The sequence below is a fragment of the Penicillium chrysogenum genome, assembly GCF_028827035.1.
Source record: "Penicillium chrysogenum strain IBT 35668 chromosome Unknown utg000005l_segment0_segment0, whole genome shotgun sequence".
Taxonomy (NCBI): Eukaryota; Fungi; Ascomycota; class Eurotiomycetes; order Eurotiales; family Aspergillaceae; genus Penicillium; species Penicillium chrysogenum.
The window spans coordinates 4,427,707-4,450,185 of record NW_026622753.1 but is presented as its reverse complement, the minus strand read 5'-3'; the positions used below and the strand labels follow the sequence as shown (position 1 = coordinate 4,450,185).

General features: G+C 49.5%; 8 protein-coding genes across 8 annotated transcripts; 3 read left to right on the top strand and 5 right to left on the bottom strand.

Moving 5' to 3' along the window:
* Positions 1-3,581: 3,581 nt before the first annotated feature.
* On the bottom strand, positions 3,582-4,544 carry N7489_010083 (phosphotransferase family protein; the record flags this gene model as incomplete). Its single annotated transcript, XM_056715832.1, has 2 exons — positions 3,582-4,268; positions 4,332-4,544. The coding sequence occupies 2 exons, from the start codon at positions 4,542-4,544 to the stop codon at positions 3,582-3,584; spliced, it is 900 nt and encodes a 299-aa protein (XP_056563454.1).
* Positions 4,545-6,897: 2,353 nt separating this feature from the next.
* Positions 6,898-7,902, top strand: N7489_010082 (SUR7/PalI family protein; the record flags this gene model as incomplete). Its single annotated transcript, XM_056715831.1, has 3 exons — positions 6,898-7,017; positions 7,096-7,485; positions 7,654-7,902. The coding sequence occupies 3 exons, from the start codon at positions 6,898-6,900 to the stop codon at positions 7,900-7,902; spliced, it is 759 nt and encodes a 252-aa protein (XP_056563453.1).
* Positions 7,903-9,341: 1,439 nt separating this feature from the next.
* N7489_010081 (mannitol-1-phosphate 5-dehydrogenase) lies at positions 9,342-10,508 on the top strand (the record flags this gene model as incomplete). The annotated part of the gene is made up of 1 exon (XM_056715830.1): positions 9,342-10,508. The coding sequence occupies one exon, from the start codon at positions 9,342-9,344 to the stop codon at positions 10,506-10,508; it is 1,167 nt and encodes a 388-aa protein (XP_056563452.1).
* Positions 10,509-10,758: 250 nt separating this feature from the next.
* On the bottom strand, positions 10,759-11,731 carry N7489_010080 (enoyl-CoA hydratase/isomerase family protein; the record flags this gene model as incomplete). Its single annotated transcript, XM_056715829.1, has 2 exons — positions 10,759-11,378; positions 11,500-11,731. 2 exons carry the CDS (start codon positions 11,729-11,731, stop codon positions 10,759-10,761), a joined length of 852 nt encoding a protein of 283 aa, XP_056563451.1.
* A 374-nt stretch (positions 11,732-12,105) lies between these two features.
* On the bottom strand, positions 12,106-13,886 carry adaB (chromatin-binding transcription regulator ADA2). The gene is made up of 3 exons (XM_056715828.1): positions 13,776-13,886; positions 12,304-13,695; positions 12,106-12,248 (listed from the first exon to the last, which is right to left on the bottom strand). Exons 1-3 carry the CDS (start codon positions 13,866-13,868, stop codon positions 12,180-12,182), a joined length of 1,554 nt encoding a protein of 517 aa, XP_056563450.1. The 5' UTR covers positions 13,869-13,886; the 3' UTR covers positions 12,106-12,179.
* Positions 13,887-14,534: 648 nt separating this feature from the next.
* On the top strand, positions 14,535-16,794 carry N7489_010078 (uncharacterized protein; the record flags this gene model as incomplete). Its single annotated transcript, XM_056715827.1, has 4 exons — positions 14,535-14,559; positions 14,659-14,808; positions 14,871-15,347; positions 16,646-16,794. 4 exons carry the CDS (start codon positions 14,535-14,537, stop codon positions 16,792-16,794), a joined length of 801 nt encoding a protein of 266 aa, XP_056563449.1.
* Positions 16,795-17,770: 976 nt separating this feature from the next.
* Positions 17,771-20,740, bottom strand: N7489_010077 (coatomer subunit beta'; the record flags this gene model as incomplete). Its single annotated transcript, XM_056715826.1, has 6 exons — positions 17,771-18,985; positions 19,041-20,309; positions 20,369-20,400; positions 20,461-20,482; positions 20,536-20,598; positions 20,723-20,740. The coding sequence occupies 6 exons, from the start codon at positions 20,738-20,740 to the stop codon at positions 17,771-17,773; spliced, it is 2,619 nt and encodes an 872-aa protein (XP_056563448.1).
* Positions 20,741-21,435: 695 nt separating this feature from the next.
* Positions 21,436-22,281, bottom strand: N7489_010076 (complex I NDUFA5 subunit family protein; the record flags this gene model as incomplete). The annotated part of the gene is made up of 3 exons (XM_056715825.1): positions 21,436-21,499; positions 21,557-21,661; positions 21,731-22,281. 3 exons carry the CDS (start codon positions 22,279-22,281, stop codon positions 21,436-21,438), a joined length of 720 nt encoding a protein of 239 aa, XP_056563447.1.
* Positions 22,282-22,479: the final 198 nt, after the last annotated feature.

Sequence of the window (22,479 nt, the reverse complement as noted above, 5' to 3'; positions counted from 1 at the left end):
CATGCAACGGCACAAATAAGCGTCTCCACTTCAAACTCAGAAAAAAACGACCAAAAAAAAAAAAAGCTTGGAAGGTCGGAAGGCAAAGAACCACTCTATCTTGGGGTCAGGGCCCTCTTACGGTGTGGATCTGGGTCTGCTATTGCTAGTTTTGGTTCCGGAAGCAGATTTTCTACTTTTAGTGGATAAAAGTGGACCCAGTGGATCTTCTATGGGGCTACCGGGAGCCAATCAACCATGCACGTGGGTGCAGAATTCCAATTCAGGTGGACACCGCCTTCGGTTCGAGGCAGATCTTCCCAACTTTCGCGGGGCGATGAATTCTGTTCACAGTTTCAGTTCGATGTTTGACAATAATTACTCCTATACGTAGCACGGAGTATGTACGGAGTATTTACAATATAACATTATTTGTCGATTAATTATGAAGCATCTGTAATGTACAAGATTTATATATAGGCAGAAATATGTCAATTCGAAAACCGCATGCCAAGGCAATGCCAATGCTATGCCAATGGGATGCCAATGGGACGCCACGGGCAAAGTGGCAACCCCGTAACCGACAAACCTAGTCCCGGAGCCCGGAGGTCATCTCGGATTCAAGGGGAATATCGTAATATCATTTTACGCTTTGACTGAGGCAATTGTTCGATATCTACGGAGTAAAGCAATCTCGCTCCCAAAATCACTTCCAATACCGAAACGGCCCGCATCTGGGCCATTCAATATTGACGTAGTGGCTGAGCCAGTTCCACGCTAATCGATAACCCCGGCATCCTGTATGCATAATCTTTGACCAATCAGCATGCAGCATCTGACCATGTGCAGCTCCATCCTCCGCACCTTCGCTCGAAATCTAAACCTACCTCCAACACGTGTTGTCACCTTTCGTGTCAACTGCTGTCCTACATCCCGATCTATCCGGTGTATCTACGAGATGACATGGACTAGAGTATCATTGACACGAGTTGCCCGGCGAAATCTGTTTCGAATGAAACTAAAATTGTGTATTATCGACCATCTTGGGCCAGAAACGCATCTGAAATCGAAGCATGCGAGCATCTCTGCGTCCAAACCTTCCAGAATCTTGGCTAAAGCTTGCTTCGGCATCTCACATCATCCCAAGCAATTCCAAGAAAATCCAAGCAATTCCAAGCCCGTCAAGCAATAATAGGCTTCCCGACGGGCGTCGCCAAGTGAGCTTCTACAATGCTTGGTCTTCTAGGGCTGGATTTGGTGATGGCAAGCACGTGCTCACGTTTCGCGTGGTCAGTTGTCAAAATCAAGACTCCAACATTGGAATGCACGCGTGGTTTGATATGTCTCGGGCCACCCCCCTACTTTAGGATACTCGGGAATGCGTCTGAGAAACCTTTGTACCCACCAAATATGCGCCTTGCGTATGATATGCGCCCTACAGACCGATTTTGCTTAATTTCCCCCTTTTCCGTTTCAGCTCCCAGGGGCTGCGCTATATGCTATACTTTACGTGGATACCTGGATGATCTCGGGCTATACTAACTCAACATCTCTCTGGTGCTGGCCAATGAAGGCAGGTGTCTTTCTTTGCTTATTTCGCCTTGCTCATTGGCTGTTCCGTCGGGAATCCCGCCCTTGCAGGCTACATACATTAGCTGACTTCTAGAAGAGCGAACCCTTTGGAAGATTGCCCTGGTATTATAGCTGCCGTGTACTCCGTACTACGTACGTGTTTCCCGCCATGAGCTTGTCTACAAATTCTGTGGGTTTATAGGGCGTGATCTCATGATGGGTACGGATATGGAGTACGCAGCACATCACAGATACCAGTCGACTAAAAATAACCAAGGTACGTATACAATTGTTCGGTATCCCCGAACCTCATACATCCAGTCAAACGCGCCCGTGTACATTGGAAATAATCAATAATCAGTATTGTGGCGTGTCCAGACACTAGACATGACACCCTACAGCCTTATATCCGGATCTATTGGAAGGATTATACTCCGTACCTAGATAGCTTTTAGCCTTTATTCCATCAGCATATAGCGCACACTTATCTTGAAGTGATGTTGCTGGTAAGTTCGTTTTTCTTTTGCATTGGTGTCTCTTCCTTGCACATTCATTCACGTGGTTGTGTTACTGTCCCCTATAGGGCACTGTAAAAGCGATATACGCAGATAGTTTTATGAGAAGTGGCGTCTAGCGATATTATGAACACAGTCAGACCAGTGATATATTAACCTTTGGTTCATCACACTGTGCCATTATCAATTTCGGTCTGACCTACGTCGTATTGCAAGCTCTTTCCGTGTAATCTCCTGAGGTCGGTCTACAATTTGCTTATGACGTGGTTTGCCACGGACTAATTCACCCATGAACAGGTGATAGGAAAAACAAAATGCATAATCATGCGATGTTTCAGCTCTGTAGAGTTCAACTCAACACTGGAGATGACGATCTGTACAACCGTCTGTGACTAATGCACCTCTGGCCTTATTGTCATCTCCGGTATCCTAAATAGGTTTGCCTAAAGCCAATGTACGAAGTTCCCAAGCCCAGCATGGTCTTCACCATAAACCGTCAACGAACACTGAGAACTCAGTGGATTTCACAAAGGATACGGCTCCCAGCTTAGCGAGCAGAAGGTAAGGGATATGTCTACTGACGTGGAGAGGGCGCGTCGAAGTGCATGAATGCATAGTGAGATAGATTAAATGATTGGCAAATCGAACACTCAAGTTCTCACGCATTATGACTTGTTCAAAGATTCTGTACACCAGCAGGGAACTCGTCTGTATAATGCCCGATGTCGATCCCGACAGGCAACAATATATCAGCCTCCAGAGTTACACGCATGCGCCTACTTACAGCTGATCCGTTCTGCCGATCTAGCGATCAAACGTCTATCCAAATGATCTACGGAGTACTGTTCATCTGGTTTCTAATAATAGTGAGCTACCCAAGTTGCACAGGCCTGGGGTTGGATTTCTAGGGCGATGCAATTCCTTCTGCCTGATCGATGATAGATGGTTGCAGGAACGAAGAGACACTTTTGGATCGATACTAATGGGATTCCTTGCTCAATAACCACCACCTTTGGGGATCTGTTTGGAATATACATAGGTTTCTTGTCGCCAGATACAAATAACCCGAATATGGCAATATCTATTGTATGCCTTTACCCTTTGGCGAATACCTATACAGTTTGTCATAGACATGTACGAAAGCAATATAATTAAAGATAACCGTGGCAGCCTCACTAAAGACTTGCCAGTGTTGGTGGGGACCGGATAACAAATTGTAGGGCTTTAGGTATCTTTTGTTTAGCAATTCCATACAAAAGGTACATAGACCCAACATGGTCGTAATGTCAATTTTCTTAAGTTAGGAAGAATGTAAGAAGGTATATGTAGAGTAAATGAAGGTTCAATTGCTGAATTGCCTATTTAGTTTCGACATTGGTAAGAATTAAGCAGTAATCGTTGACACGGTGAGCGGGGGGCTGGAAACGACGTGTCAAGAGGCGGCTATGCTTCGAAGCCACTTTGGAGCACTTGCTCTACATCTGCTATTGAAGGCTCAATTTTGCTACCGAAGTTTTATTTCTCACTCTCTAACTCTATCATAACTCGGTCGTAAAAACCCAGCTTTCCAACACTAGTATACGCCCCATAAGAATACGCTATAGCCTGGTTCCTCTTGCTGCTGAGGCAAGACGAGAGTAGGCTGTCTTGAAGCTCGGCTAATTTTACCATTTCGATATACTCTCCTCGCTCGCGCCACATTTCTCGTAGTTCCTCATCAAGCGGCTGCCCATCCTGGTCGTATTTTTGAGGCAGGTCGAAGGAGACGGGCATGGCTGTAAGGAAGTCGGGGAACGCGATGAGCTCATAGGGAACTGTGCATGCACCTTCCCAATCGATGATTCCCGTGACATCGAAGGTATTTTCATCCACTATGATGTTACTGTGGAGAAAGTCATCATGATCCAGAGGGAATGGTCCTTTGTCACATAAGGATAGCCGGCTAGCTATCGCTTTGATCTGCGATGGGAAGTTCTCGATAATGGCTACCATCCGTTCCGCCGGGATTGGACCTCTCTGCATCATGCGTGTGATTGTTTCTTTATCCCACTTAAACTTGACGCTATCAGCCCACGCCTCGAAGAATGCGGTTGCTGTGTCGAACGGACCGCCGATTCCCGGCAAGGGACCACACTCGAATCCACCCTCGCTGTTCCGGACAATCGCACCAATTTTGGGGAGTCGTAAGGAAGTCAACTGGACCTACGATATAAAGTGAGCGGCTAAGCAACGGAGCGAGCCTATAGGCCGGGACGGGGGACGAACATGACACTTTGCGACAGAGCGGTAGAAGTTTTGTCGGTGCTCTTTAGGTATCACACCACGATGGGCCTCGTAGCCGCCTAGGGCGTCCATAGCGACGCTGCCGGGGAGCAGCTCCATCAGTATAAAAGCGACGCCCACCGAATTGTTCTCGTCAAATTCATACGCAAAAACTTGAGGCACCGGTAAGCTGGAATGTTCCTTGATGAATTGCATTGTTGCAACTTCGCTTTTAAGCTTGGTGCTGCTAACAAGGGAGGAAGTGTTTCTTCTAATATGAACCCGGGCCGCCCAGCGAGTCTTATCAGGGAATTCCAGCAAACGGACAATATTATTGAGCCCGCTTGCAACCTGGTCCAAGGCCACGCACTTTAAATGGCCAGAAAGACCTGAAGCGATTCGACAGAGCTCATTCCATTGAATTCGATCGAAACAGTCGGCGGTTTGGCTGTCACAATCTTGCAGAAAACCCTGGACGGTAGTCCACGAGGTTGAGTCGGTAGACATAACCACTGGACAGAAGACAGTTGACGGAGTAGAGGTAGAGATCGAAATCTGCTAGGACTTGAGGGGAGCAAGAGTGGGATATAGTTTTGCTCGTAGGCTTTCATAGGACAAAGAAAAGAACGGTAAACTGAATTAGCGGTGTGATTTAGTGGCAGGTACCAACTGGGTACGTGCACACGGTATCATTCAGGGGAATAAAGGCCAGAAGGAAAGCGAGAGGATGAAATCAATCGAGCCAAAAGGAAGCGGCGAAAGACCAGGCCTAGTTCCAAGATAACTACGAGACAGAGAGGTCGCTTTGGTATCGACGTTGGTAAAGATTAAGCAGTATGCGCGAAGCAAGGAAATGGCTCTCTTTGATATAGATGTGGTGCTTTTCAGGTACTCTTTGCACTTCTATATAACACATTCGAAACCAAGGTTAGCAGTGAAACAATAAACTAGACTTGCCTTACCTCTTCGTTCTTTTCTCGTTAAGCTAGGTTGAGGGTTGAGGAAAATCGATGTTATGTTTTATGTATGTTGTGCCTATGTACCTTTTGTATGTAGTTGCCATACAAAAGATACTTAATCTTAACAATATCATATCTGGTGAAAATATGCTATCGAGCGATGCCCATCAACAGCTAGGTGCTGGTAAATGTGCAACCTTGATGGAGATGAGATTGATGGTCTTCATCCACTTTACCTTCACAACTGCGTAGTCTAAGAACGTACAGAGGGAAATAGCGACATCCTGGACCCCAGGCATTTGATTGGTTCAGCATATTGACCAATTCACCGCCTTGCTCTCCGCCTCTTTCCTAATACTTTTCGTTTTCTTCCTTCATACTATTCAAGTGATTCAAGTCTGACCTATTTGACCTCTAATAATAGGGGAATGTTGTAATGAGAATGATCTCTAAGGCCTTTAGGTGTCCTGCCCCTTCCTAATGTTATAGCTAGAAGGACGATGTATTGATTACGTATGTAAACGGATAGTTGTAAACCGGAGAATAACGGTGAAAAGCATGGTTCCTACAAAACTGGCCTACAATATACAACATGCGATCACTTGATCTATGATACTTGATCTTATGGAAACCCGATGGAAACCCGATGTTCTTCTGCCACCAATCAAACACCAGTTGTCCAATGTGCCGCTATCCTCCTCCGTACAGGAATATAGATAGGTCGTCTCGCAGTGATGGAGTAGTGTTTCCTTGTTGTCTTTGGGTATTTGTCATGATAATTACATATCTATTAGGAGAGTAAGCCAATGGCATATTACATCTTCCATCAGATCACAGAGGTAAAAATGAATCTGTTGCGCCGAAGAATCTAAGCTGGTTGAGAACTTGAGATCGAGGCATGACGAAATTTCTAGACACATTGAACCAATTCCCAGAAAAGTCCATGGGTGTCAATCTGGGAAGTGGCTAAGGTCAGAAGTACCAAAATACCCTGCCGCTGACGTCAAATGTCTTGGGCTCTAATATATATAACCTGGCACACCCCTTCCTCTCTGAGATCGCAATCTTCCCAAACCAGCCCATAGATAAAATCCATATCCACTTCATATCTTAATTAATTCATAGGTGCCATATCCCACGAATAAGACGCAAGTACGATGTCGACATGCAGGATCCTTCGTGGCTGGTAACACATTCCTGAAGTGTGCAGGACCCCTTCCCCAGCCATCATACCTGACCACCTACTCCAGACTTTTACATTTCCAATAGCTATAGGCCTTTTATCCCATACAAGATCATGTGTGCTGCATACATTCCACGGAAATCCAGTCTCGATATGTATGCGGAGCCTTGGAATAAACGTGTTCCCCTTCCTAACAGCCCACGTCTGGAATGAAGCCATCGTGAGAAAAGATCCCGATCCCGACCGTTCCGACTTCCAGTACGGTATGTATATAAGGATCGTGAAGAGGGCGAGAATCGCAGATTCGGGTATCTTTCTCCTTGAATATTGAGCTTCCATATCATTATCTGTGGTCATTCCTAGATACTACTGAATCCAACTACATCTTGCAGAGGACTAGAACTAGACCAACGCATACCAATCCACCATGTTGGACTTGAAGAGCCTATTTCCGACGGTGACAGCGTTCATTGCATTTATACTTACCCTCCTATGTCTCTTCGCGGGGACGCAGAGAAACTTCCTCGAAGACGTGGATCTCTTGACGGTAAGTCCGATCGTCACCAACTACTCTATAAGTGGCGGATGGTTGCATGAGACTGACTTGGCGCGGGCTATCATTTAGCTCTATACACCCGCAGACACCGCAGGAACCGCCAGCAGTGGAGCCCATGATTTCTATTCCATCCACGTCATGTCCTACTGCCAGGGGACACTGGTAACGCTCGACCCCGGGACAGAAGTCACGCGCAACGTAACTGAATGCTCGAACCGCACGATTCTATCCTCATTTGACCCGACACAAGCCTGGCCGAAGGAGATCACCTCCAGCCAGGACCTGGGATGGGCACGCGTAATCAGCGATGACTTCCACGCCTTCAGAATGACAAGCCAGGTCATGGCCGTGATGTACTGTATCGGAGTTGGCGCGATGGGTGCTGCGATTCTCGTACGAGTATGGACTACACTTTCCCCGCGCGCAGGCCAGGGCCTATTTGAATTTTCGTTTTTCATGGTGAGTTACATACCACGATCTGGTGATGGAGTTACCCCCTTACATAAACTCCGGTCTCTGCATATCGTCTGTGCAGACTGCACTTCCCAGTTCAGCGTGGTGCATTTTTTCGGATTTCAGATTTCCCCAGAAGCATGACGAATGGCTGACACGGGATTCATGATTAAGCTCGGATCTTTTAGCATCAGCATCGCGTCCATCATCGCAACTGTTATCGCGTTTGAATTCGTCGCTCTAATTAATGCTCACGGCAAGGGCTCGAACGTGTCGGCCCATTACGGCGAGAGATTCCTCGGGATGAGTTGGGCCGCGGTGGGGCTGGTGCTCGCCGGTAGCGTTTCTTGCTTCGTGAATGTCTTTGTTTACAAACGGGCTGCGTATGCGCCTGCGCCCGCCTCGAAGGATATAGAGGGGTAATCAGTACCGGAAAAGAAAAGGAGAGAAGAAGGGAGCGGTGGTGGTAGCCAGTCGGAGAGCGCAGGTTTCAGACGGGGGGCGGACGTCGGGGAAACTCGCAACATATAATCCCATACAATATAGATAGAAGAGCCATTTATGAATTGAACGATACCATATTAAGGAATACCACCTTAAGGATACCTTAGGACTATCCTAACATAGAATAGTCAATCTAACTAGAAGTCGTTTCAAGGGAAATTGCAAAGTTGCTAATCCGGCCACTTGCTTTTGCGGGATATCTGAGGGTTTTCGTGTTGGGCCAATGGCCGGGCCCAGTACCGCGAGAGTTAGGCTTTTCCCCCTTAACTTCCAGGGGCTAAGATATGGAGTGTTGGGCAGTGCAAGGCAGCAATCTCCTTAATTTGCTCCGAGCCTACCTAGGTAGAGCGTAGAAGGCGATAGATACACTTCGAAATAAACACCTCGGCTGGATCAGACTTGGCCGCGACTAAGTGGGAAAAAAATGGGTCGGGGCTATCAACCGTTCATCCGACGTCACCACATAGTGGGTATCAGTTGGGTCTATGGAGGGTCTATTGACTATCGTGAATAGTCTCGAATATTCTTGAAATAACCACATGTTATACCGCAAACCAACTATTCAGGACTCAGGACATTCTCAATACATTCCGTATAATGGCTCAGACTCCGAGGACCACTGTACTCCGTTAACTCTTCCCGGTTTGTCGGCTGATTTTCTCCGAAGTCTACATTTGCCAAGGTTCTTGTCAAAGCGCGAAGTATTTGACGGAGTATGGGCGGGTTTTCCCGGTTCTTTTCTTTTGTTTTGCCGGTGAGTGGTTTCAGGCCGTGTGTGATTTGCGCATGAAATGAAACCTATAAGTTACTCAGATAGGAATAGTGTATTGGGTTATGCCTCTATTGCGCGGTATATTCCAAGGTTGGGAGTATGGGAGTATGGTTGCACGGACATTAAAGTGGGGGGGGAAGAAGTGTAACATCTTCAATAATCTTTGTTTAGAATGTTAGAGAGAATTATAGAATATTAAATACGGAATAATATTCGAATAATATTCGAATAATAACAAATAATAACAACCGATTCATAATGTCCTCATCTTATGACTGGTTGAAAACAAGGCGGAGGCTAGTCCCGCCCAGATGTGAAGTCATCGTCATAGTCCTAGGGAACAGGGACAAATTCCTTGTATAGTTTCCAAGGTCGTTCTTTCCCATATTCCCCCTCTTTCCTTAAATAGTTGCACTTTCCCCCTTGAACTGGAAAGTGCAACTGACACTTCCTCTTTGGTTCCTCTACTTCTACCCTCACTTCCACTTCCACTCTCCTTCCCCTTCCACTTCTCCTACTTCTACTTCTACTCAACCTCTACCCACTTCTACTTACCTGTACTTCTACTTCCTCTTTCGTATCAACCATGGAGAAGAAAGCTGTTCACTTCGGTGGTGGAAACATCGGCCGTGGCTTCGTGGCCGAGTTCCTCCACACTGCTGGCTATGAGGTCGTCTTCGTTGATGTCATGGACAGTATCATCACTGCCCTACAAAACACAAAGTCCTACGAGGTCACTGAAGTCAGTGACGAGGGCGAGGCTACCAAGACCATCACCAACTACCGTGCCATCAACTCCAAGACCCATGAGAGCGATGTCATCAACGAAATATCAACCGCTACCGTTGTCACCTGCGCTGTGGGCCCGAACATCCTCAAGTTCATTGCCCCTGCGATTGCCAAGGGCATCGATGCCCGCACCGCCGCCACACCGTTGGCCGTCATTGCCTGTGAGAACGCCATCGGAGCCACTGACACTCTACACCATTTCATCAAAGACAACACCGCTCAAGACCGTCTCGGCTCTATGCCAGACCGAGCCCGCTTTGCTAACTCGGCCATCGACCGTATTGTGCCTGGTCAGGCCGCCGACAGCGGTCTCAACGTGCGCATCGAGAAGTTCTATGAATGGGCTGTGGAGTCGACGCCTTTCGGCGAGTTTGGTCACCCAGATATCCCGGCTATCCACTGGGTTAGCGACCTGGAGCCCTACATTGAGCGCAAGTTGTTCACTGTCAACACCGGTCACGCCACTGCAGCCTACTATGGCTACAATGCCGGCAAGAAGACCATTGCCGAAGCTCTCCACGACTCTCGCATCCGCGGCATTGTCCGTGATGTGCTTCAAGAGACTGCCTCCCTCATCATCGACAAACATGAAATCAGCGCCGCTGAGCAGCAAGAGTATGTCGAGACCATTATCACCCGAATCTCTAACCCCTACCTCGAAGACACCGTGGAGCGCGTGGGTCGCGCCCCAATGCGCAAAGTGTCCCGCAAGGAGCGTTTCATCGGCCCGGCTTCGCAGCTGGCCGAGCGTGGCGGAAAGTTCCAGTCATTGCTGGGCTCTTTGGAAATGGCTCTGCGGTTCCAGAATGTGGAAGGTGACGAGGAGAGTGTGGAGCTGGCCAAGATCCTCAAGGAGAACGCGCCTGCTGATGCTGCTGTCCGATTGACCGGCTTGGACCGAGACCACCCCCTCTTCCCCCATGTGGTCAAGGTCGTGGACGGCGTGCAATCTGACGCAAAGTAGGCACCTCTTTCTCACGCCAGCCTCAACAACATCCTAACACCAATTTTTCAGAGAGGCAGGGCAACCGCGCATTTGATTTCGCTCTGATTGAAATTCAACTTGCATGAAATATCGCGAATACCAGGTACACGGCGCGGGAGTAATGGGAGCAGTGTTTATATGACTTTATGAATTGTAGTATGACTAGCGAATGGAGCATCGAATCTTATTTTTAATCCTTTCTCCCAGTCTACATATGTACAAAGTAATCTCACAGCTTACTATCAACCCAAACAGGCTTCCTCTTCTCCACAAAAGCCCGAAGTCCCTCCTTAATATTCTCCCCCTCATTCAACCTCTTAACCCACGTCTCATTCAACATCGCCGTAGCCTCATCCGCCCCAATCCCCTCCCACCCCAACTTAACACCCTCACGACTAACAAGCACCGAATCAGGACTATTCCCCGCAATCTCCCCAGCAACCTTCAAAGCCTTCCCCAAAACAGCCCGACCAACCTCCTCCTCCCCGACCCCGTCACCAACAACAACAACAGAATTAACAAGCCCCCATTTCTCCGCCTCCACAGGCCCAACCATCCGCCCCGTAAGAACCATCTCCATAGCCCGCTGCTTGCCCACCGTCCGCACAAGTCGCGGCAACGCCCCAGCAAGCGCAACAACCCCGCGCTTCACCTCCGGCAACCCGAATACCGCTCGCGATGACGCAATCACTATGTCGCTGTTGATGATCATCTCCGTCCCACCGCCAAGACAGAGTCCGTTCACCGCGCAAATCACAGGCTTCTTGCCCTTTCGTCGGGCCAGTCCGCCGAATCCGCTGTTTGGCATGGTGGTTTTGGTTGAGGTTGACGAGGTGCGGTTGTTCCATTCTGAGGGAATTAGCGGGTTCAATGGATGGATCGGTTTCGGGGACCTTGGGAGGTGTGTGTGTGATTGTGTGTGTTTTGCACAAAGTATACTAGCCACTCTGTTGGGTCTGCTGTGGCTCACCTTTTAGATCGGCGCCGGCGCAAAATGCCCGTCCCTTTCCCGTTAGAATGCCCACGCGCATGCTCGGCTCTTCGTCGAGCCATTCCCATACTGCGTGGAGGTCTGCGTGGCCTTGGGAGTTTATGCAGTTCAGATCGCGGGGTCGGTTTAGCGTTACGAGGAGGATGTGGGGTGCTGGGTAGGAGAGGGTTGCGTCGGCTGGGGTTGGCGGTTGGATTGTGAAGGGTGGCATCTTGATCTTTCTTGGGGGCTTGCTGGAATATTGATTTTGAGCGAGGAGAGAAGAAAATAAGAATGGAGGAAATGGTATTGAAAAGTAGTGATCGACGGGGAGTTGGGGGTTATTTGTAGATGCGGAGAAGCTATGCCGAGGACCGAGGAGTGTGGGGGGGGGGGGTGATTACTGCAGCTCTCTTGGATGGCTTTGGGAGTTATATTTGTCGAACTATTTTATTTAGACTTGTAGATGATCCGTAGGTTACTGTTTATTGTACAATTGTGCGAATTACAGGTGATATTCTACCTGTGACTTATGTTGACAAGTTCTGGGATGAACACATCCACCCATCTCCCAAGTTCCCTATGAACGCCGAAAAGAAACGCTCCCGACAAAAATCACAAATAGATTTGGATATCAATAAGCTAAGAAGCGATTACAGCGTATAATGGATCTGGCGCACCTACGCCTTGTTGATCCAACCGCTGTGTACCATGAAATCATAAATGCGGCTGGTTTTGGTGCCCTCAATCTAACGGAGTCAGTAAAGGACTTGCATCTCAATCAAGAGTCGAGTAGAAACATACCTTGCAAATTATCCGCGCATCTTTCTTCTTCAGGTTGCCGCCCTGCTTCATTGCTTCTTTCAACAGCGTCTCCTTGACGACCAGATACGGCTTCGGCATCAGACGTAGAACATTGCACACCTCTGCCTCTTCCTTGGTCAGGAGATGTAAGTCGGCAGCAGTGTCGTTGTCCAGCTTCCACGACGGCATCCCGCTGAGTGGCGGCACCACATATTTCGTCTTTGCCGGCTGCGGGGGGGGCACATCCCCATCGACAGCGAAGGCGCGATCGAAATCGTTCAATGGTTCATCGGCAGGATCCGCCGGTGCGTGCGGGTTGGCAGCTTTTTGCAGTCGCAGCGGCAGTTCAGGCGTGGTGAGCTGTGTTGCTGCCGCTGGTGTCTCTGTCAGCTGTCCCTGCTTGGGGCGGGTACTGGCGAAACGGTCAAATGATCCTTGAGGAAGCAGTCGTTGCACGCGCTGTTGCTTATCCTGTTCGTACTTCTCGCCTGCTTTCAGGTCACCGATGCCCATCTGCCGCCATTCTTGGAGCTGGGAGATGGCTAGGCGGAGGTTGTGTTCGTATTCCAGGCCTTTGTTGAGGTCTTCAAAGTCCTTGCAGTTCATCATCCGTGCTAGTGGCTTTGCTTTGTTCAACAAATCTCGCTCTTCCTTCGACCGTTTCTTATCTAAGGCGGTGTTCTTTCGGTATTCGAGGAGGTTGTGCTCGAAGAGGATCTTCTTGCGCTCTGTACGCGCCGTCAAGCGGGAGTTGTAGATGTCAACCACGGTCATCTTGAGCTCAGTCTCTGCATCTGGCTCGCCGTTCTCATTGAGTCCAGCCCCGGGCTCAAAAGTCATGTGCTGCACTGCTTCTTCGGCATCGTTCAAGAACTCGGTCTCAAACTCTAATCGTCCCGGCATGTAGCCCTGCACTTCGTGACATGCTGGTACACTGGCAGTCGGCTTCTGCTTTGGTGTGGTCGGAGGTGCTGCCTTGGCTGCATCTTTGCGCTCTTCGATGCGACGTTTCTTGCGTGTTTGAAACTCCTCTTTGGAGATTGAATCCTGCAAGGCTCTATCGTCTGGATCGGCGCGGGCTGCGAGCGGGAAGTTCACACTCTTCACATAGGTGTCGTAATAGTGGTCTCGCACTTCATCCTTGCTCCGGTAGCCGCCAATGTGGTCCGCGATGTCTGCCCAGGAACCCAACCCATAGATTTCGGCGCCTTCCAGCAATAGCAATTCTTCATCGGCACCCCATTCCCCCTGGAATATGGGGACTGAGTTCTGTTCGATCACTTGGAATGGATGTGTGGCGGGGTCGTGGTTTTTGGAGTTCTTTCCGGCTGAGAAGCAGGGGACACAGAGGTCATATTCGGGGCAGGCGGGATGCGAACATGAGATGCGAACCTATGCGATGGAGTCGCGTTAGTCTCTGAGTAAAATAACAGACCTTCAAGTGGTCATGGCACAACCACGCCGAGACTTACTGTTGACGTAACATCAATAGAGCACACATCGCAGTGGAACTTGGTGCCGGCCTCGGTGCCGCGCGAGGCGGTCTTCTTGCGTATCACACCCATTAGCCCTCCACCCCTATCATCCTCCGGTTTGTCGGGTGCTGTATTGATAGCAACAGACTCCGAAGTCTGAAAATACTAGAGTTGCAGGTGACAAGTTGAGGTGAGGTCTTTCGGGGTAGGTGTTCTCCGCACTTCGGAGCGGGGAATATCCGGAAACTTGAAAGAACAGATAGAATGATACAGCTACAAGCCAAGCTGAAATTCAAACTCTCTTCGTCTTGTGGAGCTGCTTTGGATTGTTAATGCCGTGGGGGAAGTTGATGCGTCGTTAACCCTTGTGGCGGAGCAGTGGCTGAGCTGATTAATTACTGTACCTGGATGTGACTGGTATGTTACCAGCCTGACCAATCAAACACTAAGCCTTAAGTAATCTATAATAAGACCATGTATTATAATTACAGGGGGAACTTCCCCTCTCTCATTCTCATTTGATCTTCGATCTCGACTCTTTTCTTATCCTTTAGTTGTGCTTCCATACGGATTTCAAAAGCTATAGTGGTGGTCTTTGTCTTGACTTCTCTCCTTTTGCGTGTGTTATCTGTGTTCTTGTGTCTCCTTTGCTTTGGGGGCCATTCACATATTATTGGGTGTGATTCTTACCCTGCACACGCATTACGGCACCTTGGACTTTGATCTCTTCATCTCGATATCTTTACAACCGCCACTATGTCCTCCTGGAAGCTCACTAAAAGTATGTTTACTGGCAGTTGGTCTCCCTCTCTCCCCCCTCAATACCGCTCTCTGCACTGCAGTAATGTCCACAGTCGCTAATGATACAACTTGTCTCAAGAGTTGAAGGAGACGCATCTGGCACCCTTGACCGCATCATTTGGCCGGTCGTCCTCTACTTCGACGATCAAGGGTGACTCAAATGGTGAAGAGGCCCCGACGCCTGTGTCCTCAAACCCGCCCTCCGCCACCCCATCAGTGAACGGGATCGGTATGTTATTCATATACTACTGGAATTCCCCTCGGTAACTAATAACTTCGTCATTTGAATAGCGGCCTCCGAGTCTCTTGTTTCTCCCCCTGTGGCGCCTGTGAACCCAGGAATCCTTATTGTCACTCTCCACGAAGGGCGCAATTTTTCGCTGTCGCCTCACTTCCAACAGATCTTCAATTCGCATTTCCAAAATAACTCTTACGCGCCCTCTTCTCTACGCCCAAGCACCTCCTCATCGTCACATTCAACTCAGAACCAAGCGGGTTCCTTTGTGCCATCCGGCCGACCGCAGTCCACAAGCGGGGGCATCAATGCCGCCCCCACTATCCACGGTCGCTATTCCACCAAATACCTGCCGTATGCCCTCCTCGACTTTGAAAAGAACCAGGTCTTTGTGGATGCCGTGTCTGGAACTCCAGAGTGCCCATTGTGGGCTGGGGACAACACAGCCTTCAAGTTTGATGTGTCCCGAAAGACCGAGTTGAATGTACAGTTGTATCTGCGCAACCCTGCAGCCCGGCCTGGTGCCGGACGGAGTGAGGATATCTTCTTGGGCGCATGCAAGGTCAACCCTCGCTTCGAAGAGAGCCAGCCGTATGTGGAGGATCCGAAACTCAGCAAGAAAGATAACCAGAAGGCCGCCGCAGCTCATGACGAGCAAGGGCGTCAACTGGGTCAGCAGGGTGCTGAATGGCTGGATCTCCAATTTGGAGTTGGCTCAGTCAAGATTGGTATTTCCTTTGTGGAGAACAAGCAGCGGAGTCTTAAGTTAGAAGACTTTGATTTACTCAAGGTCGTGGGCAAGGGTAGTTTCGGCAAGGTCATGCAGGTCATGTAGGTGGTGTCAAGTTCTGCTTGTCTGAGTTCAAAATGCTAACAGTCGGGGAATCACAGGAAGAAGGATACTGGTCGGATCTACGCCCTCAAGACAATCCGCAAGGCTCACATTATCTCGCGGTCGGAAGTCACGCACACACTTGCCGAGCGATCGGTTCTTGCACAGATCAACAACCCATTTATTGTTCCACTGAAGTTCTCGTTCCAGTCGCCTGAGAAGTTGTACTTCGTGCTGGCATTTGTGAACGGTGGCGAGTTGTTCCATCATTTGCAAAGGGAACAACGATTTGATATCAACCGAGCCCGTTTCTATACCGCAGAGTTGCTGTGCGCTCTCGAGTGTCTGCACGGGTTCAAGGTCATCTATCGCGATCTCAAGCCTGAAAACATTCTTCTCGATTACACAGGGCATATCGCTCTTTGCGATTTCGGTCTCTGCAAGCTGGACATGAAAGACGAAGACCGGACCAATAGTAAGATCTTCTCATGACCCATGATAAGCCCTATATAGCTAACCAGACCCAGCGTTCTGTGGAACACCCGAATATCTCGCCCCTGAACTTCTCCTTGGCAACGGCTACACCAAAACTGTGGATTGGTGGACTCTCGGTGTCTTGCTCTATGAGATGTTGACAGGCCTGCCTCCATTCTACGATGAGAACACCAACGAAATGTACCGCAAGATCTTGCAAGAGCCTCTGACCTTCCCCAGCAGCGACATTGTCCCGCCTGCTGCACGAGATCTTCTCAGTCGGTTGTTGGACCGTGACCCCGTGCGCCGATTGGGTGCCAACGGTGCTGCGGAGATCAAGTCTCACCACTTCTTTGCCAACATCGACTGGCGCAAGCTTCTCCAGAGGAAGTACGAACCCAGTTTCCGACCAAACGTGGTATGTATTCTTTGCTCCCGACCATGTATCTGATCAACATATAACTAACTTGATGCAGGTGGATGCCCGTGATACTGAAAACTTCGATGTTGAATTCACTAGGGAAGCACCCCAGGACTCATATGTCGATGGGCCCGTCCTGTCGCAGACCATGCAGCAACAGTTCGCCGGATGGTCGTACAACCGACCCGTGGCTGGCCTCGGCGATGCAGGCGGCAGTGTTAAAGACCCGTCCTTCGGTAGCATCCCGGAGTAGAGTCTCTCGCCGCGTCAAACTAGACCAAGTATTCCCGGTGCAAGAAAGAGAGAATAGGAGGTTCATAGAGACCATTCCCCTTTTTAACTTCGTATATGTTCTTTCATTAACATATCAACCAATCTTGATCTCTTTTCCTTTTTTTCGCTCTGTTCGTCATATTGTTCGTTTTCCCATCACAAAGGAGTCTGTGGCATCTTGATATCGGAGTCGCTTCTGATCTTCGAGCCGACATCTTTTTCTTCTCGTTTCATACGGCCGTTGAGCGCTTTGATTTGATTTTCTTGTCTTGTTCGGTCATCTCCCTTCTATCTCAAGTGTTCATTCTCTCCAGGCAGGTTCCTTTCTTACCCCATGGTTTCATTGCTCTTCTCAAGCGGTCATCGTCTGTACCCTTGTTCTGTATTCTCGATAAAACTTTACAATGGGCAATGCCAAACACTTCGACTATGTTCGTCACCGAGTAACTCGGATCAACCCCTGATGGCTGAGCGGTTTTAGATGCATAGTAAATTCGATTCATATGCTAACTGAGGTGGAAGTCTTGATTCTTGCCAGCTTTCGGGTCCATCTAGGCACTGTTTTGTATTCTTATTTAAATGTAATATGTGCCTGTTCTTATGTTTACTACTTAACACTTACGTATGCAGAAGCCTCTATGTACTAACAGCTATACAAGCCAGATACATAGGCAAGCACCAGGAACATCCGGTATAGTATACACATACAATAATCTAGTAAATCAACCAAGAAACCACTGGAAATAGAGGGAAACATATTGCTTGTATCTAGGCATGTAATTTGCTCTAGAGACACATGACAGCGCAATTACAAATAAGAAAAGGAAAAAAAAGTCGGACACACGTTAAGACGCCGCTCGCAATCAAGAATGAACTGACTGGTCAGCCAGAAAACAAACGATCAACCTAACTCTCCTGGAAAGTCACCACACAGAAATCCGGTGCTTTTTGTTCGTCTACTCGGCTTCAGCAGCATCAGCCTCGTCCACTGCAGCCTTCTCGGCTTTCTCTACCTCCTCAGCCGCCTCGACTGTACCGTTGGGCGCACTGGCGGGCTCTTCATCGTCATCGCCGTTGACATCAATCAGGGACGCAGAGGAAGGGGGCTCGGGGACGGCACCCTCCTTCTCTAGGCGAATGTACTCATCCCACTCGGGGAAGAGGTCGTCATCGGTAGAGGCGACGTCAGGGGCACCGGGTGGGACACCGATGAGGCGGGCAACCTTGGTCTTGCCAGATTGCTCTAGGGATTCCTTCCATTGGACAACGAGGTTAGGGGCGCTCGAGGGCTTGTAGGTCTGCGCGAAAAGGACGGCTTCGGCGATCCGGTTGGTCTGGATGAGGAGAGCGATGCAGCCATCAATATCTCCCAGAGACCACAAAGTGGAGAAGGCAACATTGTGGAGGCCTGACTCTGAGGCCTGGCCGGCCAGGGCCTTGAGGCCTTCACGGTTGTTGCTGGCGGTGTGCAACAGTAGCAAAGAACCAACATCCTTGGCGTTGGTGAAGCACTCTTGGGCAAGAGCAAGATTCCAGCCGGCAAGGGCAGCATCACCGACGATCTTCCACTTGTGCTCGACGTTGGCCTCGCGGGCAATCGTGAGCGCGGTCTCAAGATCGCTCAGCGCAAGGGCCAGCTCGAAGCGGTGCTCGGGGTCCGTGGCCACTTCCAGGGCCATTTCCTTATATCCTTGGCCTTCGAGGAAACGGGCGACCTTGTTCATCTGGTCTTGGGGCACGTCCTTGAGGAGCTCAGATGCCATTTCCATATCGCCGCGCAGCACCACTGTTTGGTATTCAACCATGCTGAGAGAAAGGCCGAAGGAGACGGCATTGACGTCCTTGTCGGCAAGGTAGATACGGCCATCCCGGGGCAGGTAGCCAAGAACATACATCGGTTGGTCGAAGTGAGAGATTGTGTAGGTCTGGTCACCAACAAGGTAATTCAGGCGGTTCGTAGAGTTGGTGTAGATGAAGCAATCCCCAACCCACTGTCCAGTCCGGACGGTCTCGTTGATTGTAGCAACCAACTCAACAGCCGCCTCAACTCCATCCTCGTCGGCTTCACCGGCGTTCAGGCCATTGATATACTCCTCGCGAGAGTAGCGAAGAACATAGAAATCTTCTTCACAGGCAAGGGTAACGAGCTCACCAGATTCGGACCAGTAGACCTGTACATGTCAATTAGCATGATTTCCAAAGATCAAGGCTGAACAAATAACTTACGGATTTCGGGTCAGCTTCAATTCTCCGAACCAGGCTGCCAGTCTCCCAATCAAAGAATCCAATGCCACCTTGACCCTTGACACCCAGAAGAACACCATCAGACAGGCCCTCGGCTTGGAACCCAACATCAAGACCGGCGCTCTGCTCCTTGAAGTTCTTGAAAATCTTTACACTTGTCGATGACTCCCGAATAGCGTAATCGTTGCTGTTGTCTTTCGCACCCCAGGCAAAATCGAGAGCCTGTCCAAAGGCCTTGTTTCTCCACGCCAATGCGGTGTAGATGATGTATTCTCCATCACCACAGACGGAAACAAAACGTCCATTGGGGGAGTGTGACAGAGTCTGCGGGTACACCTCGCACTGTCCCAAATCCTTTGTTGGTAGAGAAAGAGGCTCGCCGTCCTTGACACTAGCATCCCCGCCCTTGATCACTGACGACACGACCTCACTGTGTCTCGCCCAGATAAGCTTACCAGACCCATCCATTGAGACGGCGGGCTCTTCCCGGCCCATCTTCACCACAACAGCACCATCGTCGAAACCCATCGCAATTCCCTGTCTACCCCGCTGGTATGAGACACACCATGCTCGTTCTAGACCATAGCTTAATGACTGCTCCAGGCGGTACGTGTTTGCGTGCCAAATCTTAATGGTTCCATCTTCAGAACCTGAGATGATCACAGGGAGTTCGGGGTGATAGCAGGCGAATGAGACATTGCTTGTGTGGCCCTCGAGGGTTGCAATGAGTGCTTTCGTGGTGTAGTCCCAAATCTTGACGGTCTTGTCATCGGAGGTGGTGAGGATGTATGGCTTATCAGCCTGTGGGTAGTAGTCGACATGGTTAACACCTTTCGTTTCGTGGGCTTCGAGTGTGAAGTTGGCATGGGGAGAGCCGAGGTTCCAGATCTTCACGGTCCGGTCCAAACACGCGGAGGCGAAAGTGTTGGTATCCTTTGGGTTGATCGCCATGCCCATAACATAGTGGCTATGGCCTTCGAACACTTGTACGCACTTCCAGCCCTTCTCCCAGTCCCAAAGCTTAATTGTCATGTCATCGGAGGCTGTGAGCACAAACGGCTGGGTGGGGTGGACGGCAATAGAACGGATGTAATCCGGGTGTGCTTCAAAGGACGTGATTTTTTCGGATGTGTTGTAGTTGTAGACCCGGAGCTGGAAGTCATCTGAACCGCATACAATCCAGTTCTTCCGCGCAATGAATCGACCGGCACGAACGGGGACATCGGTGAGTTCGAAGGTTTTGATGATAGACTAGAGGGCAGAAGATTTAGATAAAAGTATTGGGACTGTGAATCTGTGCCGACTCTTACCTGCGATTCGTAAGACCAGATGTAGACATGACCTATACAGGAAAGTAATTAGCGCGTTGGGCATCTCGCATACTGCCCCTCTCTTAGCATACCGCTATACAAGGTCGTCAAGATCTAAGAAAGGAATTAGTTTGAGCAAAGTTACCGAGTGGATTGTAAAAGCTTACCCAGGGCTCTGTAGGGTGGAAATCAATCCCCTTTACCCGCTCGGAGCGGGCAAATAGCTGCCTCTGTAACATCTATCGTCAGCAATCCCTCCAATTGTGGACATCCACCTGCGGAATCATATTGTGGTATCTGCTGGAGAGCGGATCCGCAAGTATATGAAGCATTTCATCGTCTGAATTTGCGTACCTTGACGTCGAGCCGCATGTTGTGTGGGGGATGAGACGAGTTGTGTGATGCGGTGTTGGTCCTGTGACAGCGATAGGGGATTTCGCGAGCCGCTCAGACAGCCCGATGATAGGGAGGAGCGATCCTCGGAGCAAGTTATTAATTGGAGGAATTAGTAAAGGATTGAGATGAAGGAGAGCTAGAGGGAGAGCGCTTCATTCAGGGACAGCAATGTATGTGTCCACAAGGGATTCCCGCCTTGGCTCACCGCCTTCCAGTCTATCCACTATACAAATATCCGACGAAGTATACGGAGTTCATATTCATTTGTATTGAAGAAAGCTATACTGATTTTCTATGCGAGGTTAGCGGAATATATTCCTTGTCAAATTAAGGAACAGGACAAAGGAGCAATAGCCCAAATAATAGCTCAAATACCTCCGATATGCTCCCCTGTACATAAGCATCGCCCTGGTGTATGAGCTTGGAACTAGAAGACCAATGACCTCTATACTATATTATTAGGGAGAGTGTCTCAATTACAACGACCAGTATCTCAAGAAAAATAGATAAGTGACGTTGGTTTGTTGTCGAATACAAGAATCGTAGCCTAGGAGCTCTACGACTACCTCAAAGCTTCAGATGGTTGAACTCTCAAAAACCCGTATTCAAACAAAGAGACCTCTAGTAGTAGTTACAGAGATTAAAATCCACAGCCATTCCAGAAGGGCTGTCTAGTTACCACGCTCGAAGTAAGTCCACTGGCCGGGTTGGGGCTTCTCTTCGAGTTCCTCCCACCTATAATAGTGTCAGCAGTAAGTCTAGGTAGACTCCGAACTTCGAATTTCCACTTACACCTTAGATTTGGCCAGCTCATCCACAAGCTTGAGCTCTGCCTCTGCGACCTGGATGACCTCTTCGATAAGTCCGGCGCCGATTTGCTGTTCAACGTGAGAGATCCTGCGCAAAGAGGTTAGCGTTCTATTGTCTAATTGTTCATGGCCAATTCAGCTATGCAGGTACACGTACTGGTCGGCATCAAGGGCAGGCTCGCTCTCCCATTTCATATCTTCGTGGTAGAAGTCATGCTGGGCCTTGTCGGTGGTCTCGCTGGCCTCGTTCATGATCTTAGCCCATTCCGCTTCTTGTTGCGGGGTACGGGCGGGGCCCTCAGTTGTGGCTGAGAGGCCTTCGCCATCCCATTCTTCACCGCGAGCATTGTCGGATCCATCCTTCTGTTGGGCAGCGGCATGGGTGTAGGTGCCGTCGGTGCGCTGGACCTTGGCGAATCGCTCAGGTTCGGCTCCCACGGTCTTGCGCACACGCTCCAGCCAGGCATCGAATCCGGCAGGCTTTTGCGATTCAACGACCTGGAGGCGGTGACGGGTCAAAGCTTCAACGGATTGGCGGTAGGCGGAGGATTCGGGGAACGCCTGCAACTTCTGCAGAGTAGTCGAGTAAAGGTAGATGAGAGTAGGGCGAGGGCTGGGGTGGGTGAAAAGGCCCGTCAATCCGGTGGGAGCAAAAGGCTCCAGATACCGGGGCTTGACATTGGCCAGTAGCCGAAGTGTAGAGCGCATTGTGAATGGACTTGGTGATATTGGGGTCGGTCTGTTCCAGGGAGATGAAGTGTTGAAGTCGGCCCGGAGCGGATTAACCTTATGTTCCACCCCCGAACGGCAAGGGGAAAGGCAACAACTCACCTTTTCCGATACCATCAAAGCCTCACATCTGGTTCTTTGTTTGGGCTGTGTGCAGTTCTACTTTGCTCTCAGCTA